The sequence below is a fragment of the Microtus pennsylvanicus genome, chromosome 12, assembly GCF_037038515.1.
Source record: "Microtus pennsylvanicus isolate mMicPen1 chromosome 12, mMicPen1.hap1, whole genome shotgun sequence".
Taxonomy (NCBI): domain Eukaryota; kingdom Metazoa; phylum Chordata; class Mammalia; order Rodentia; family Cricetidae; genus Microtus; species Microtus pennsylvanicus.
Window position 1 is genome coordinate 1,407,353 of NC_134590.1, and position 14,969 is coordinate 1,422,321.

The 14,969-nt window shown below is 46.2% G+C and overlaps 1 protein-coding gene across 3 annotated transcripts in view; it reads right to left on the reverse strand.

Moving 5' to 3' along the window:
* Rpap2 (RNA polymerase II associated protein 2) overlaps positions 1-14,969 on the reverse strand; it is a 65,580-nt gene that overhangs the window by 31,478 nt on the left and 19,133 nt on the right. For all 3 annotated transcript variants that reach the window (XM_075943100.1, XM_075943097.1, XM_075943099.1), the window contains exons 8-10: positions 12,582-13,476; positions 9,601-9,695; positions 6,494-6,574 (exon numbers count right to left, since the gene is read on the reverse strand). In XM_075943100.1, the coding sequence (XP_075799215.1) occupies positions 6,494-6,574; positions 9,601-9,695; positions 12,582-13,476 (1,071 nt within the window). The remainder of the gene's footprint in view (positions 1-6,493; positions 6,575-9,600; positions 9,696-12,581; positions 13,477-14,969) is intronic.

The following is a 14,969-nucleotide window of genomic DNA, read 5'->3' on the forward strand; positions in this document are numbered from 1 at the left end:
GATATTAGCCCAGCTCTGTCACTTAATGGAGTTACAGACTCCAATACCTACTAATAATATAAAATATTAAGTGGGGTGTGGTAGTGCACACCTCTGATACCAACACTGGAGAGGCAGAGCCCAGGCAGGGAATCTCTGTACGTTTGGGGCTAGCCTGATCTATAGAGCCATTACAAGTCCAGTAGGGATATATACACACACATAGTCCTTGTCTCAAAAACAACAAAAGCAAACTGAACCAAACTTTGAAGAACTGGTACAGAAAGCTCCACAGAACTTTCCTTTGTACAAAAGGCCACCAGATCCCTCTCCCTTCACCCACCAGCGGGCTCCCACACAGCTGAGCAGAGCGATCCCTGTGCTCAGTTTCCCCTTCCCTTCTGGCATCACCCCAAACCTCCAAACCCTGGGTAGCCCGGGCTCTTCTCTGCAGACACTTCCTTCTGGTGACACCCCCTCTTACAGCACCAAGACAGCTAGGGCTCCAACCTTCTGCTCTGGCCTGGACCTTGTCCCTGCCTGCCAGTTTCTGCTTCTGATCTACTCGGCACATGTGACACACACACATACATTCCTCCCCTTCTGGCAGGGGCAGGCTTTCCTAGTCCCAACCCCCAGTTTCTCGGCTCTTCACACAGATTTTCCTCCTCTTGCCAGCGCTCACTTCCCCAGGCTTACCAGCATCCTAAACGTTCAGTGACCATGTCACTCTTGTTCACAGGTTTCGCCTCTAATTTTACTTTATAAGCATGTGTGGTGTGTTTCCTGCGGGTGTGTCTGTGCAACACGTGCATGCAGTGCCCACAGAGGCAAGAAGGGGGCGTCAGATCACCAGGAACCAGAGCTACAGATAGTTTTGAGGCACCACACAGGCATTAAGAATTGAACTCAGGTCCTCCAGAGGGGTGCTCCTAACACTGAGCCAACAACCCAGCCCCATTTCCAGGTTTCTTAATTTTGTATTTTTTAGTGTGTGTTGAGTGTGTGCTACGGTGCACATACAGAGGTCGGAGTACAACTTCCTGGAGCTTGTTCACTTCTTTCCAGCTCTGTGTGGGTTTCGGGGATCAGACTCATGTTCAGAGGCCTGCGCAGCAAGTCCTTCTACCTGCTGAGTTCTGTCGGATGATTTCATACCTTACTCGGATGCGCCTCTCACTGCTGTTCCCCCCTCCCATGAACGAAGATGGAAACCGAGAAGAGTGTAGGGCTACACACTAATACATTACACCAGGACATGCATACGGCCCTCAGGTGGGATGAAGGTCCATGAGATATGGGCTTTTCTGTTCACTGTCGTCCTGTACGAAATACCATGAAGAGCTGAAATGGCGAGAACAGTGCGATACAGCTACTCCTTTGGATGGGTCTCACTATGCAGCCCTGAGCTAGCCTGGAGCTTACATAGATTAGCAGGCTACTGCCTCTGCCTCTGAGTACTTGGATTAAGACGTGCACCATCAGGCCTAAAATTCTGGTTTTTGTTGTTAAACCTCTCAGTTAACACACAGTTACAATCTCATGAGTTCCTCTGTCATTCAGGAAAAGCAAACGTAGCATGTGTGTAATTTATAACATTGTCCCAAGTACCAGGGAAGCACAGTGAGAGCTGCCTTAGTCACTTTCCTATTGCCATGTTTCCTATTGACAAGTTCAGAGGGCGAGGCCATGGCCACCATGGCAGCGAGCAGGCAGCAGGCGCCCACGGCACTGGAGCAGTAGCTGAGAGCTGAGAGCGACCTCTGATCCCCAAGTGGGGAGAGAGGGAGTCAGCAGAGAACAGCCTGAGCCGACCCCAGTGACACACCTCCTCCAGCAAGGCCATACCTCCTAATTCTTCCTAAACAGTTCCACCAACTAGAGACCAATACTCTAACATGAGCCAGTGGGTCATTCTCATTCAAATAGCTCGCAGTGTTTCTATTACACTAGCAGACCAGAAAGTTCTACTTGCTTTCGTAAAAGTTCTACTGGCCGATCCACAATCATCTGTAACTCCAGTTCCAGGGAACCAATGCCCTCTTCTGGCCCTGGGTATTAAACACATGTTAATTTAAATTTATACACGTTTAGAAAAAAGTCTTGATTCATCACAGATAAAATTTAAAGAGGATTTTAAAGCCAGAATAGAATAGGATTTTAATTCGTAGCTGCTCAGACAAGCATCTTGACCAGCTCGGTTGGAGACACAGCCCAACTCGGGTCACAGAGCAGGTGGAGTGGTGCACAGCTCTCTACTCAGGCACCAAAGGCTCTCAGCTCTGCACGCCAGAATCACCTAGGGGGCTTTTAAGCTATCCTACCGTCTGAGCAGAACCCTAACTAATCGGAGGACTGGTCTCCAAGGGCCACGCCACACATTTATAGCTGTTAAAGGCTTCAGAATGACCGTTCTGCAGGTTCCTAGCACTGGCGGTCACGCGAAGAGAAAGACGTAGTAATTATGTCACGTTTTCCCACTGTCAGTGTCACTGAGAGGATCTCTCCACGCTCCACTGCCAGCAACAGGGCATCTTCACAGAAGGACTCAGACTGCAGAGTCGCACTTTCTCCCTCGGAGCCCCTGACATTTCCTTGAAGGCAGGGAGGAAACTTAGATTTACAGACTCTGACCCACAGGCTTTAGAGGGAAGACTATTAAAAATAACTTACTCGACATCAAGTTTGTCTTGGAAGCAGAATTCTACAGAATTCTACCAAGATAATGTTTACGGTTGGGGCTTGTTTTTCACAGATGTTATTAAATTTCAAGCATCTGTAAAAGCAGAGAAAGCAAAAACAAAGCTATTGTACACTACTTCTTTTTCTGACAACAGCCACCTCCGGACCAGCCAGGTTTCACTTTCACGGCCTCACATTTACCACCACCCCTACTAACCGGGGTGATTCTGAAGTCTTACGTGAATAAGGCAAAAAGAAATTGGAAGGGATCTGGTTGTAAAACAGGGATGAGAGAGAAAGTGACAAGGTAAGTTTGTAATAAATGGACAATTCAAAGGCTCTGCATACCCGCAGCCTGTTCGCTAGGACTGAAGAACCATGTGTCTCTCGTCCTGCTAGCTCAGGTGTCGGAAGAACGAGGCTCGATGGGTAAGGAAGTTAATGGTAGATTCCATACAAATCCTTAGTAATCCTGCCGGGCTCTTTACTGGTCTAAACCGAATACCTTTAGAAGCACTCAAGTATACCCCAGCTGCTCCTTCGATCTGCGTGTGAGGAAACCAGACTGACTTGGACTAGATACCAGGAAAGCTGCCAGTGCAGGGAATGGAGGCTGTAAGACAGGTCAAATGACTTCAGGGGCTTTTCTGTGTGTTCTTAGAAACCTGGGCCCCATGCATGCCAGCCACACACTCGACCACGGAACCACAGCCCCAGTCTACAAGGCAGACTTCTATCTATATCTCAGCTTTAATATCAGTTCTTCATGAGGGTTCCCGAGATAGCATCCTCTCCCACAAGTTTGCAGAACTACCTCTGTGGTCCTTTCCTCAGGTTTGTGTGTGCATAGCAGTAAAGGATCTACTCTTAGCAAACTCTGAGTCCACGATGGAACACATGGGCTTATGCATCTGAATGCCTGTTCAGGGCCTAAACACAGAATAGACAGAGATTGTTGAGTAAAGTATCTGCCTGGGGAAGAATTAAGCTACAGGAAGAGGCGAATAAAGAAAAAACGCAAGGCAAATGGAGGGAAACACCACTTGAGAACAGACCTGGCCTGACTCTTAAGTTCCATTAGGAAGCTCACAGTCTAGCTCCAACTAGTGAATCAATCAGACACAGTATGACATCACTGCATTAGTCCCTCAAGCGCAACTAAATTAAGTTGCCTTGTTCCTCTGCCTTTGTTAAGATTTGCTGAGAACCAATTCATGTTTATGGAAAATAGACACATATCACAACATTTAAGATACGATAGAACGGTAGAATAGAGAGGGTGAGGACCCCAACCCAGCAGTGAGGAGCCCGACGCGGCAGTGCGGACCCCAACACCACAGTGCGGGCCCCAATATGGCACTGACGACCCCGTGGTGCTAATTTCTTGGCATGGGGATTGAACCCATGGCTTTGAATACACTAGATAGGTGCTATAGCCCTGAGCTACACCCCCAGCCCCTAAAACAAGTTTCACTGTCTAATTCTGAAGTAAAGGGCCAGACAGAAAATCAAGTACTGTGGTCACTGACCTAAAGCAAACAAGGGCTCTTTTTGGAACCATGGACAGACAGCCGCAAAACCCGTCGGCCCTGCCCTTTATGATCCATGACCTTCCCTCTGCTGGGAGGCTCGAGATCAAAACCCAATGGCTGGTTATGAACTGGGAGAGGCTGTTTTACTTCTTACCTGTAACCATGAAACGGCAGCACCCTCGCTTTCAGAGATTAGGTAACTTGGTAAAGCCCGGCATGTGATGAGAACTGACTTCATGGGTTGACATCAGCCAGACATTATTACCAGTGCCGCTTCCAGAGACCAGCAGTAAGGTTTCCAACACCAAACACCCACGTTTCCATGGATGTACAGTAGTTACGGAGCGACCCTACAGTTAGTTACTTTAAAACTACAATCTGAATGACCATCAGTAGCCCCGCAGGAGTAAGAAATGTTGCCTGTCCAACAGCACAGTATGACTAAGGCACCACATTTTATTATTTAACTGAAATGCCAACCTTAGACCAGAGGGAAAAGCGGTGTTTGGTAGTGTTCGAGTTGGAACCCAGTGCCTCATTCACGCTGGGTGCGTGCTACAGGGTCCCCTGAGAGGCCATGTTCCTAGAGCTCTTCTCAGGTGACATCACCAGTTTGCTCAGAACAGCGATGAGACGCCCACTGCCTGAGGGACATGTGGGGCAAATCCTTACAAACCAGCAAGACTGTTACTATGACACTCCCCAAGAGGCCGGAACAAATCCTCAATCCCAGCATTCACACACCACGGACTTGTATCCAAACTCACCACCCCTACACAGTTCTGTTTCCCCTCTTGGATGTATGGTTCTAGTAGAGACATAAGATGCAAAGTGTATGTTTCCATCATGAACAGGGATACAATAAATAAATAAATAAATAAATAAATAAATAAATAAATAAATAACACCCCTGAGTTTTGTGATATTTGGCCTGGACCCTCTTTTTCACAAAGCATTTATTCAAAAAGTCTGTGCCAATCTTAAGACCATTCTCGCATCCCTGAAGTTTTGTGATCAATGATCTTTAAGTTGTATTGTCTCTGAGACAACGACAATCATAACCATCAGTAATTAGAAAAATCAGATTATTCAGGTTTATTTTTAGACATTCACATATGGACATCCCAGGAAGACTGTCCTCATGTACATGTTTTTATCAATCAGGAAACTCTCAACTGCTCCTCTTTCCACGGAGAAAATCTCTGTTCCCTCTCTGTGGTTCTCAGTACTCCAAGCGTCCCCCACGATCCAGTAAATCACGCACTACCCTCATTGGGTGCTCGCAGGTGAGCCTCCCTGAGGATCAGCCTGCCTCGTGCACACACAGGCTCACCGCAGAGATGCTCATCTGGGGCACACTTACAGTTTCACTAAATTTGCTGCGAGCTGCTTTGTGTCCAGACACAACTTTCCTTTGTGTGTGTGCGTGTGTGTGGGGTCAGAAGACAACTGGGTTTCGTGTTTCAGGTGTCACCCGCCATCTCTAAGGCAGGGTCTCCCTCTGGCCGAGAACTTGCCAACTACCATGGCTGGCTGCCGGCAGCCACAGGGCCTGTCTCCACCTCCTCGGTGCAGAGATTACTCACACACACAACTTTGCTAGCTTTTTCGTTTTTTAAAAAATTTGGCTTTTGGGGACTTGTTGTGGTTTGAATAGGAATGACCTTCATATAATCAATGTGTTTGAAGGCTTGGACCACAGGGAACGACACTATTAGGAGGTGTGGCCTTGTTAAAGGAAGTATGCCACTGTGGAGGTGGCTTTGAGGTCTTGGACAGTCTCTTTCTGCTGCCTGCGGGTCAAGATCTCACTACCTCTCCAGCACCGCGTCTGCCTGCATGCCGCCATGTTGACCGCCATGACAATACGGACTAAACTTCTGAACTGTGAGTCAGCCCCAATTAAATGTTTTCCTTTATAAGAGGTGCCTGTGGGACTCTTCCCAGCAATAGAAGCCGTAACTAAGACAGCAGTGAACTCAGGTCACTGTGTTCCCAGGCCAGCGTTCTACTGACAGCAGCATCTCCCCATCCTGTAAGTCCCCCTCCTCAATGCAGTTTACTTTACAACAAGCTAGCCAGAGAAAAACTGGTCAAAATTGAGCCAATAAGGAGCTGTGTTCAACAGGAATCACAAGTACTGTGCAGGGGAGGAGAAAACAGCACCGAGTGCTCCTCGGGGCAGATGTGGGCCCACAAAGGCAAAGCACAGACCCTCCTGCCTTAGCCTCCCCATGGACGGTGCCGGAGCCAATATGGCTAAAATAACAGAGAAGGAAAATTACAACATTCACACTAACCTGAAAGTCTGAACAAGGCTTTTCAGTTCCGAGTAAATATCGCCTATTGTAATCTGAAGAGGACCCAAAAGTCCAGGCAATCTGGAACGAAAAAACAAATAATTATACATTATATAAAGCTAGAACACATCTCGGTGGGCAATCCTGCCTCTGGGGTTTCCTGGCCACTAGCAACACTCAGGTAGAAGCAAGGGTTAAGCTACATACCAGTGAGATGTCAAAGGAGCATTCTCCTAACTCCACTTGCGTGCGTGTCTGCTCTAAAGTGTGCAAAGCCCTGACACGCAAACCCACTCTGGTTGCAGCTAAGGACCCCAAGGGCAGGCCAGTATAGATGCCTGAACACCACCCCCTGTACCAACCTGTCCTCACCTTTAGCTCCACGGTTTTACTACTAAAGCATTAATTACCCTCTGAATAATCACATAAGCACTATTCTAACAAACACGAGAAGATGGCTATAGACACATTTTAGTGAAAACTTGGAGATAAACATATCAGTAGGTGATTTATATGACAGATACATTTAGTAACCCCCTTAAAAAACACCTTTAAAATAGCACAGATTGTTTTTGAAAATGATATTAGGTGAAAAATGCATATACCATATAACACATTTGAAATAAAAGTACACAATGCTTATTATACACAAAATATATTTAATTCCTTCTAGAGTTTTTTTTATTATAACAGGAAAGCAAAGGAACACACACACACACATCACATATAGCATATGGAGATGTAGCCTCGCTTGCTCTCAAACTTTCTATGTAGTTAAAGACAGCCCTTAACCCCTCATCCTGCTGCTTCCACTTCCAAGTGCTAGGGTCACAGGTGTGCAGGACCCCTGGCTCAGATCCAACATTTAATATTCTGTTAGGGTTGCTTCATTTTTCTGTCCCTTGCCCTACCCCAGAAGTACTTTAAGGCAAATTCTTGACATTATGTCATTGGACCCTTATTTTCACTCATGTTTCTAAATATAAAAATATATTTTTTTTAAAATATACAACCACAGTAACATCGCTCTACCTAATCACTTACTCTTTCTGGTGTTAAAAGGGGAAGGACTGGGTAGAACGCTCGCACCGCAAGCCCTGAGTTCGGTTCTCAGCTTCGACAGGGAGAGGAAGGTCAGCCCAGAAAAATGGCATTCAAAGCCCTTCTCCCAATCTTCTGCCTCTGAGAGTCTTTCTGCCTCCTCTTTCACATATCCCGACGCTCAACCATCAATCACTTCTGCTAAAACATCTAGAAAATTATTTCCAGGGAAATCCACATCTTCTACCTATGAATCTAAAATGATAACCCATCCCAGCATTCAAAACACGCATAACCAAAGCTAGGTTTGATACCGTCTTGCATTGTATCAGATAGGTGGCGAGATAATGAATTACTTCACAAATGCACAAAATAAAGATTAGTTTTTTAAAAAAACAAAACAACAGGGCTGGGGAGACGGCTCAGCAAGTAACATGTTTCCCATACAAGCATGAGGACCTTGGGAGGAGACAGGTCTCTCCTTGGGCTCAGCACCCAGCTACTGTGGCCTGGTCAGCAAGCCGCAGGTCCCACTGAGATCCTGGCTCAAGAAACAAGGTTAATGGTTCAATAATATTCAAGGTTGGCTTCCGGCCTCCATGCTCACATATATGATGTGACATGTCTGCATGGACATGAACACAGACATAGATTCTGTACATACACACGCATGCGCGCGCACACACACATACACGAGGCAGAATAAGTCATCCATGCACAGCCTAACATATGGACACGCTCAATCTATATTAACTTAAACATGTATTCAAAATGTAAACTTAACAGTAGTTCTTCTTCATGGTCAACATTTTTAGATTGAACCAAATCAAGATACAATGTCACATCAGGCATGGCGGCACTCCCTCAATCCCAGCACTTGGGGCAGAGACAGAGAGAGGCAGATCTCTGTGAGTTAGATGGTTTCCTGGTTTATACATAGTGAGTTTCAGGCCAATGCTAGTGAGACTCCAAAAGACCACGAACCAAGCCAACAAACCGGCCAACTAAAGATCCCAAAACTAATCATAAAGGATTTCAGGTGTAGCTTAGAGGTATATTATCTTAAAGTAAGATAGCCGTACTCCCTTATATTACCAGTAGTGTTTTATATCTTGGCTGCTCAAAAATATTATGCTTCCAGAAAATGTTTTTCCTCTTTTCAAAATACTAGAAAAGTGAGACTTCTCTGTATACAACTCCTTAAACAGTGGTTGAAACAGGCCATGTTTTCTTGCTACAAGAAGAAATGTAGGTTTAAAAGTCCAAGGTGGACCTTCTACCTCTGGAAAAAGACCTGGAAACTCTTTGATTGATTCTCTGATTCACTGATTTATTTACTTATATTTTTTGGTGCATGGTTTCTCTGTAGCTTTTGGAGCCTGTCCTGGAACTCACTCTAGACCAGGCTAGGCTCAAGCTCAAAGAGATCCACTTGCCTCTACCTCCCGAGTGCTGGGATTAAATGAGGGTGTCGCCACTGTCTGGCTACTTTTTTGTTTTAAAAAACAAAAGCAAGAGCAGCTTTTAAGTGTTATCTGTGACTGGGCTAATTTAAGAACAATCCTTTCCTTCACAGGATGCTTCAAGCCAAAGTGCAGGTTGAACTGACTGAACTCATGTTCTTGAGTGTGAAGGGAGCCTATGAATACGTGGACGGGCTGGGGCAACCAGGCTGTGGCAATGCACAGCGGAGGGGCTAGGGCAGCGGGCAGCGGAGGGGCTAGGGCAGCGGAGAGGCTAGGGCAGTGCGCAGCAGGGCTGGGGCAACGCTTAGCTACTGACTGCTCACCACGGAGCTGAGGTTCCTAGGCTGGCTTCAACAGCTCTCACTCTACTGGCTTAGGAAGGAGTGGGGTATTTCATCTTTCTACTCTACAGTCTCAATTTCCAAACTCTTTATGATAGTCTTGTGTCATCTACAAAAAGAATTTAGTACCAAAAAATATCTGGAAAGATACAATCTTAAAATCGAAATTTCACATCATCTTTAAAAAAATCATAAACTCATGAAAACATTCAGTTAATTTAAATCTCTTTCCAAGCCAGAATGACACATCCATACTTACACTTTGCTCAATTTTTCAAGAACAATCCGTCTTCTAATCTGGTTCTGGGAACTTGAATCAATCAGTGGGAAGCTGGTATCACGCTGAAATCCATTCTTAAACAAAACAAACAGAAAAATAACCAGGTATTGTTTTCTTTCTACGAGCAGAGCAGTAACATTAAGCATAAACGTTGACCCCTCTATAGAAACAGACAAGAATTAAAACATCTAAACCTGAGCATCAGCAGAGTCACTGTCAGATTGATGAACCCGCCTGGCCCATCCACCCTCTTGTCTCCTCTGTAAAATGCTAAATAATAAAAAATGTACATAATAAATGTACACTTAAGGATTAACATCAACAATGGCTAGAACTTGTGGGAAAGTCGTGTTTTCAGAAAAGATCATTCAAATGAACTAGGAATGAGAAAGTTGAAAAGAAAAACAAGGCGAAGTAAACCCACTTAGTGTCTGTCTGAATGCATCGCAGAACTAGTGAGGTAGTGAAGAATTGGGGTTGAGCCCCTGGAGAGGGCAGCTCAGGAGAGTGCACAGACTGACCCTGAAACAGGTGATTTGTTTTATCTAACAAACACCTGAGCAGAGTTTTTCTAACAGAAATGACAGATCAGGGATGCCAAACAAGGAGGGTTATGGGTAATACTCTCCAAATGGAGGTCAAGACGTGGAAGGCGCACACTCTAGAGTAAGGCAGAAGAGGAGAAAGACTGACTCCTAAGGGCTGTTGCCGTCACCAAGTCGCTCAACTCCCGATCAGGTGCTGGTGATGTGGGGCTGAAGAAATCTCAAGAGAATCGAACAGATCCATCCTAGAGGATAACAATATCCTGTATCTCAGGTCAGGTTCTGTGTGCATCAGATTGGCTCAACTCATGATCCTCCTGCCTTAGCCTTCCAAACACTGAGATTACAGGCATGTATCACTAAGCTCATTTTGCGATATTTTAATATACAATGTTTGATATCTAATAATATAAGACAATATAATAAAAACCAGGAGCATTAGCCCATTGAAGCCAAACTCTCAGGAATTCAGATAGTGAAATTATATTACTGTTAAGAGATGTATAAGCTATATAAAGTTATCATCTTCAAGGGAAAATGACAGCTGAAAATTCTAGCAGACAACTGGAACTATCCAAAGAGCCAATGGATGCCCCAGAACTGAGCAACGCACCACTGGGAAGCACTCGCCAGACAGTGGGCAGCAGACAAGTGCTCCCAGGTGACTTCATAACCAGTGTCCATCATGAAGTGCATGGCGGGGCTAGCGTCAGGGCCGCTGGGCCTCTGACATTCCCTCCTAGGAGGCCTATACCAGAGATTCCAGCCACTATTCCCTCTGGCCTCCTAGCGGCAAGGGGCCTTGGTGCTAGTGCCAGGAGCAGCCGCAGTAATCACCCAGTGTGGATGGACTTCCGATGTAGCCGAGGCTGCCCAGCCTCCCAGTGATCCTAGCATGCTCGGTCTTACAAAGCCGGACCCGGATGGACTTACCTTGGATTGCTGGTCCCTGTTCAAGGTGAAGAGACATTTCTTTTCCCCCAGGAAGGTCACACACAGCTCATTGGACACAGCCCTGGGGAACCAGGGACTACACTACTTATACAATGGGCATACTCCTTAGCAATAAAAGAATGAGCTACAGGGACACACAACAGCACAAACACATAAAAACAAACCAAACAGTATCCTAGGAAACAAACTGGACAGCAAAGAATAGAGACTGTTCAAATCTGGCAAAAGCAATCTCTTATTGAACAGTAATTCTGAAGAGGCAGTGATGGGAGCGCACTAATGGCATCTAGTTTCCTCATAAGGAGGCACTTCCTGGTCTGGGCAGTGATGTCACGGGGTGCTCACTGTAAACATTACCCATCTGTACACTTGCTGCTGAATGCCAATGAAAACGCTGTAAAATGTTCCGCAACGGAGCCAGACTTCGGACACTGGTTTTTCCTTCGTTAGGCTTCTCAGTGCAAAACTGCAGCAATGGTAACGTCTATGCAGTCTCTGGAGGAAACAGTTCCTCCGAGCTTAATGTAAGTTTTGGATGATGTCTTGTATTGATACTGTGATTGCAAGTATAGGGAAGGGTTTGACACAAGTCTGTAAAGATCTGAGAAATTTCTATATTATTCTATTTCTACCTTCCCTCCCCAAATCTCCAAGCATGTTTTCAATCTTAGGGCAAAATCACTGACACCTGACTGTTATCCACTCCTGTCTCATGCTCTGTGACGTCCCACATAGCACATGTGAACACACCTACGCAATGGGAACATTACAAGGTCCTCCCTACACTCAGCCTCCATGGATGATGACTTTGTACACAGCTGCTATGTCACTCACTCTGAACAAATGCCAGCGGAAGCTATGCAAAGTCCCATTTACAGAGCAGAGACACAAAGAACTGAGTTTTAAGAAGCTAGCAGATGGCCGAGGGGAACTCTATCCACTACTTCCCAGTGAGTCCTTTTACACAGCATTCTCATCTGTGACATTCCATCTGTGTGTTTGCGAGGTGTGTTTTATACACCTGTGTGTGTGCGTTCACGGGCACGTGGAGGCCAGAGGTCAATGCTGCATGTCTTACTCTATCACGGTTCCCACCTTAGCTTCGAGAGAGCCTCTCACTGAATGTGGAGATGTTTCTTCTAGACTGGAGCCCCCCTGCCTCCGTCCCTTCGCTTGCCTGGCAGTGGGTAGCAGATGCACACCACTGTGCCTAAAGTCATGAGTGCCAGGGTCTGAACTCAGCTCCTGAGGCTTGGGGAGCGAGCACCTTCTCCCATGAGCCAGCTCCCCAGTCACGTCTGTAACATTTCACACGGACACGCTAACCAAACAGTACCTCAGAGAGCATCTGACTATCTCATCAATCTACCCTACGGCAAAGAGCATGAGCCTTGTGCCCAGATTTGCTTTGCTGAGTTCTCCTAATATGAGCAGCCTACAAATATCCATCAGAAGACATACCTCTCCTGGGTCCTGCGACTTGGTAGTTTCCTCATTTAAAACATAGCGTCCTCTGTAGAACTCCCTGACCCTCAGATTCAGCATTTCTGTTTCTTTTTTCAAGTTCTCGTAACTTGGCAGTGGCTTCGTGGCCGTGTCTGAGCCTCTAAAGGGTAGTGTCTCATCTAAGTTGTTCTGGGGTTGGCTCACGGCAGGACCACAACTAGCTGGGTCACAACTTAAGTCATCTTCATCGAGTTCTTCATCAGCTATGGGGGCTGAAGGCAGTTTCAGGCACACGGAGGCAAGATCTGGGCCATACAAAAACTTCAACGTTTCTTCTGTCTTCCACTCAGTCAAGGTGTCCTTCAGAACTCGAAGTAAGCTTGCCTTTGCGACCTCAGGATCCTGCCCTGGGCCAGAGGCTGGCCCAGACCCTTGGTTAGACTTGGCAAATTTGACCCTGAAATGCTCAGCACTCTTCTTGCTTATCCCTACCAGAGTGACTTCTGACACACTGTGTCTGCTGTCCGAAGCCGCTGAAGAGCCAGGTGAGGAAGTCTGCGTATTTTCTCTCTTGGAAGGAAGCTCACGGGCAGCCATTTTCTCCTGACCATCCAATCTGCAGTTACCCAGCTGCTCAGTGACATCAGCCACTGTCTGCTCTCTGTGCCTGGAGGTCACTTTCTTCTTCCTTATGCTGCTCTCCCTGTGTGGCTGTGGCCTCGTGTCGGCTGCCCTTGCTCCGTGTCCGGGGAGAAGCGAAGAGACGAAGTCTTGCTCATCGTCTGTGGTGTGATCACACCAAGCGCTGGGAGCTGTGGCTTCACTCTGGGCCTCACGGGCACCAGGACTATCAATGTCTGCTGGTGTGATGGCGTCACTGAAGAACTGGACGACTTCTCCAGAGCGGCCACTGTACAGGGAAAGACGAGCAAAACCAGTTACAACGGGAAGACAAGCATTCCCAGTTACAGTCTGGAATTTCCATCCCTTAGACATAGCCTTACTTATACTCTCTCACATAAACTCCAGAAGGCTGTAATTTCTCCAAACCTAATACATGTTTGATACAATTCTTTTCCAGGTTTCCTTTGTCTGTTGCTAACCATTTTTACAATTCTTTTGTTTGTTTTTCAAGATGGAGTTTCTCTGTGTAGCCCTAGCTATCCTAGAACTCACTCCGTAGACCAGGCTGACCTTGAATCACAGAGATCCACCTGCCTCTGCCTCCCTCAGTGCTGAGATTAAAGGCATGAGCCACCACCACCACCACCCAGCCCTATTTTACAATTCTTAAAAGCAGCACAGCAAACAAACACTATAACATTTTAAGGACACTATCCTGTTCAATGATTTTGATTTTTGCTTGAAAAAACAGAATATTTTCTAGCTCTAGCTGACCATTATACAGAAAGTTCCACGGAATAAAAAACACAAAGGTCAAAACAGAAAATGAAGTTGGTACATCAACATTATTCAATGAAAGATTCTATCTTTCACTTTTCAGATTCAACTGAAATAGGATTAGGAGTTCAGAAGGAGTGAAGACAAACAGGAGCCCTGCAGTCCACGTGGGGCCAAACAAGAGTGCGCCAGAGGCGGTGCTCATGCACACGTCGGGGCTCTCCTGTGGGTGAGCACGTGTGGGGAGAGAGGAGGGAGGCAAGGACTGCTGGGTGAGAAGAAAGCAAGCGTAACTGCAGGAAACAAGACCGCCGGCTGAGAAGATGCTCAGCAGTTAAGACCACTCGTGCTGGACCTGGGTTCGAGACCCAGGACCCACAGGTGGCTCACAACTGCCCAGAACTTCAGTTCTAGGGAATCCAATGCCCTCTCCTGACCTTCCTGGGCAAACACATAAATACCAAAAAAAGAAACAAATAAAAAAAAGTTAGAATAAAACTAGTAGTTTATGTCTTGTTATTTCTCTTGAGGTTTTACGGTGTCCGCCGATAAACAAGAGTCTCTTCTCTGTGCTGAATACCTGTGACTGAGAACCAGGGACGTTTAACTGAGAGCTGGGGGATCTGTTCTGAGCGATGGCTGCTGTTGAGCACACCACACTACGAGCTTTGCGGTGGGGTTGGGAAAAACAAACCCACAACCCACGTTTATACTGAAGCTCTAGATATTCCTTCAAATAACTAAGCAACACATTAATATCTTAGAATCCTGTAAGACCACAAAAACCTTTCTCAAATACAATGCACCACCTCACCAACAAAGGGACCGTATCTGAGATGAAGGCTGTGTTTGTGTCTGTTTCAACAGGTTCAATTAGACGTCCTCAGAGGGACAGCTGGGTAATAAATCAGTCAGATCAAACAAATCGTCTTTCCCTCACAAAAGAAGACGCTGAACACTTCACGCGTTCTTTGTGCCACAGCAGCACAGGAAGTCCAGGAG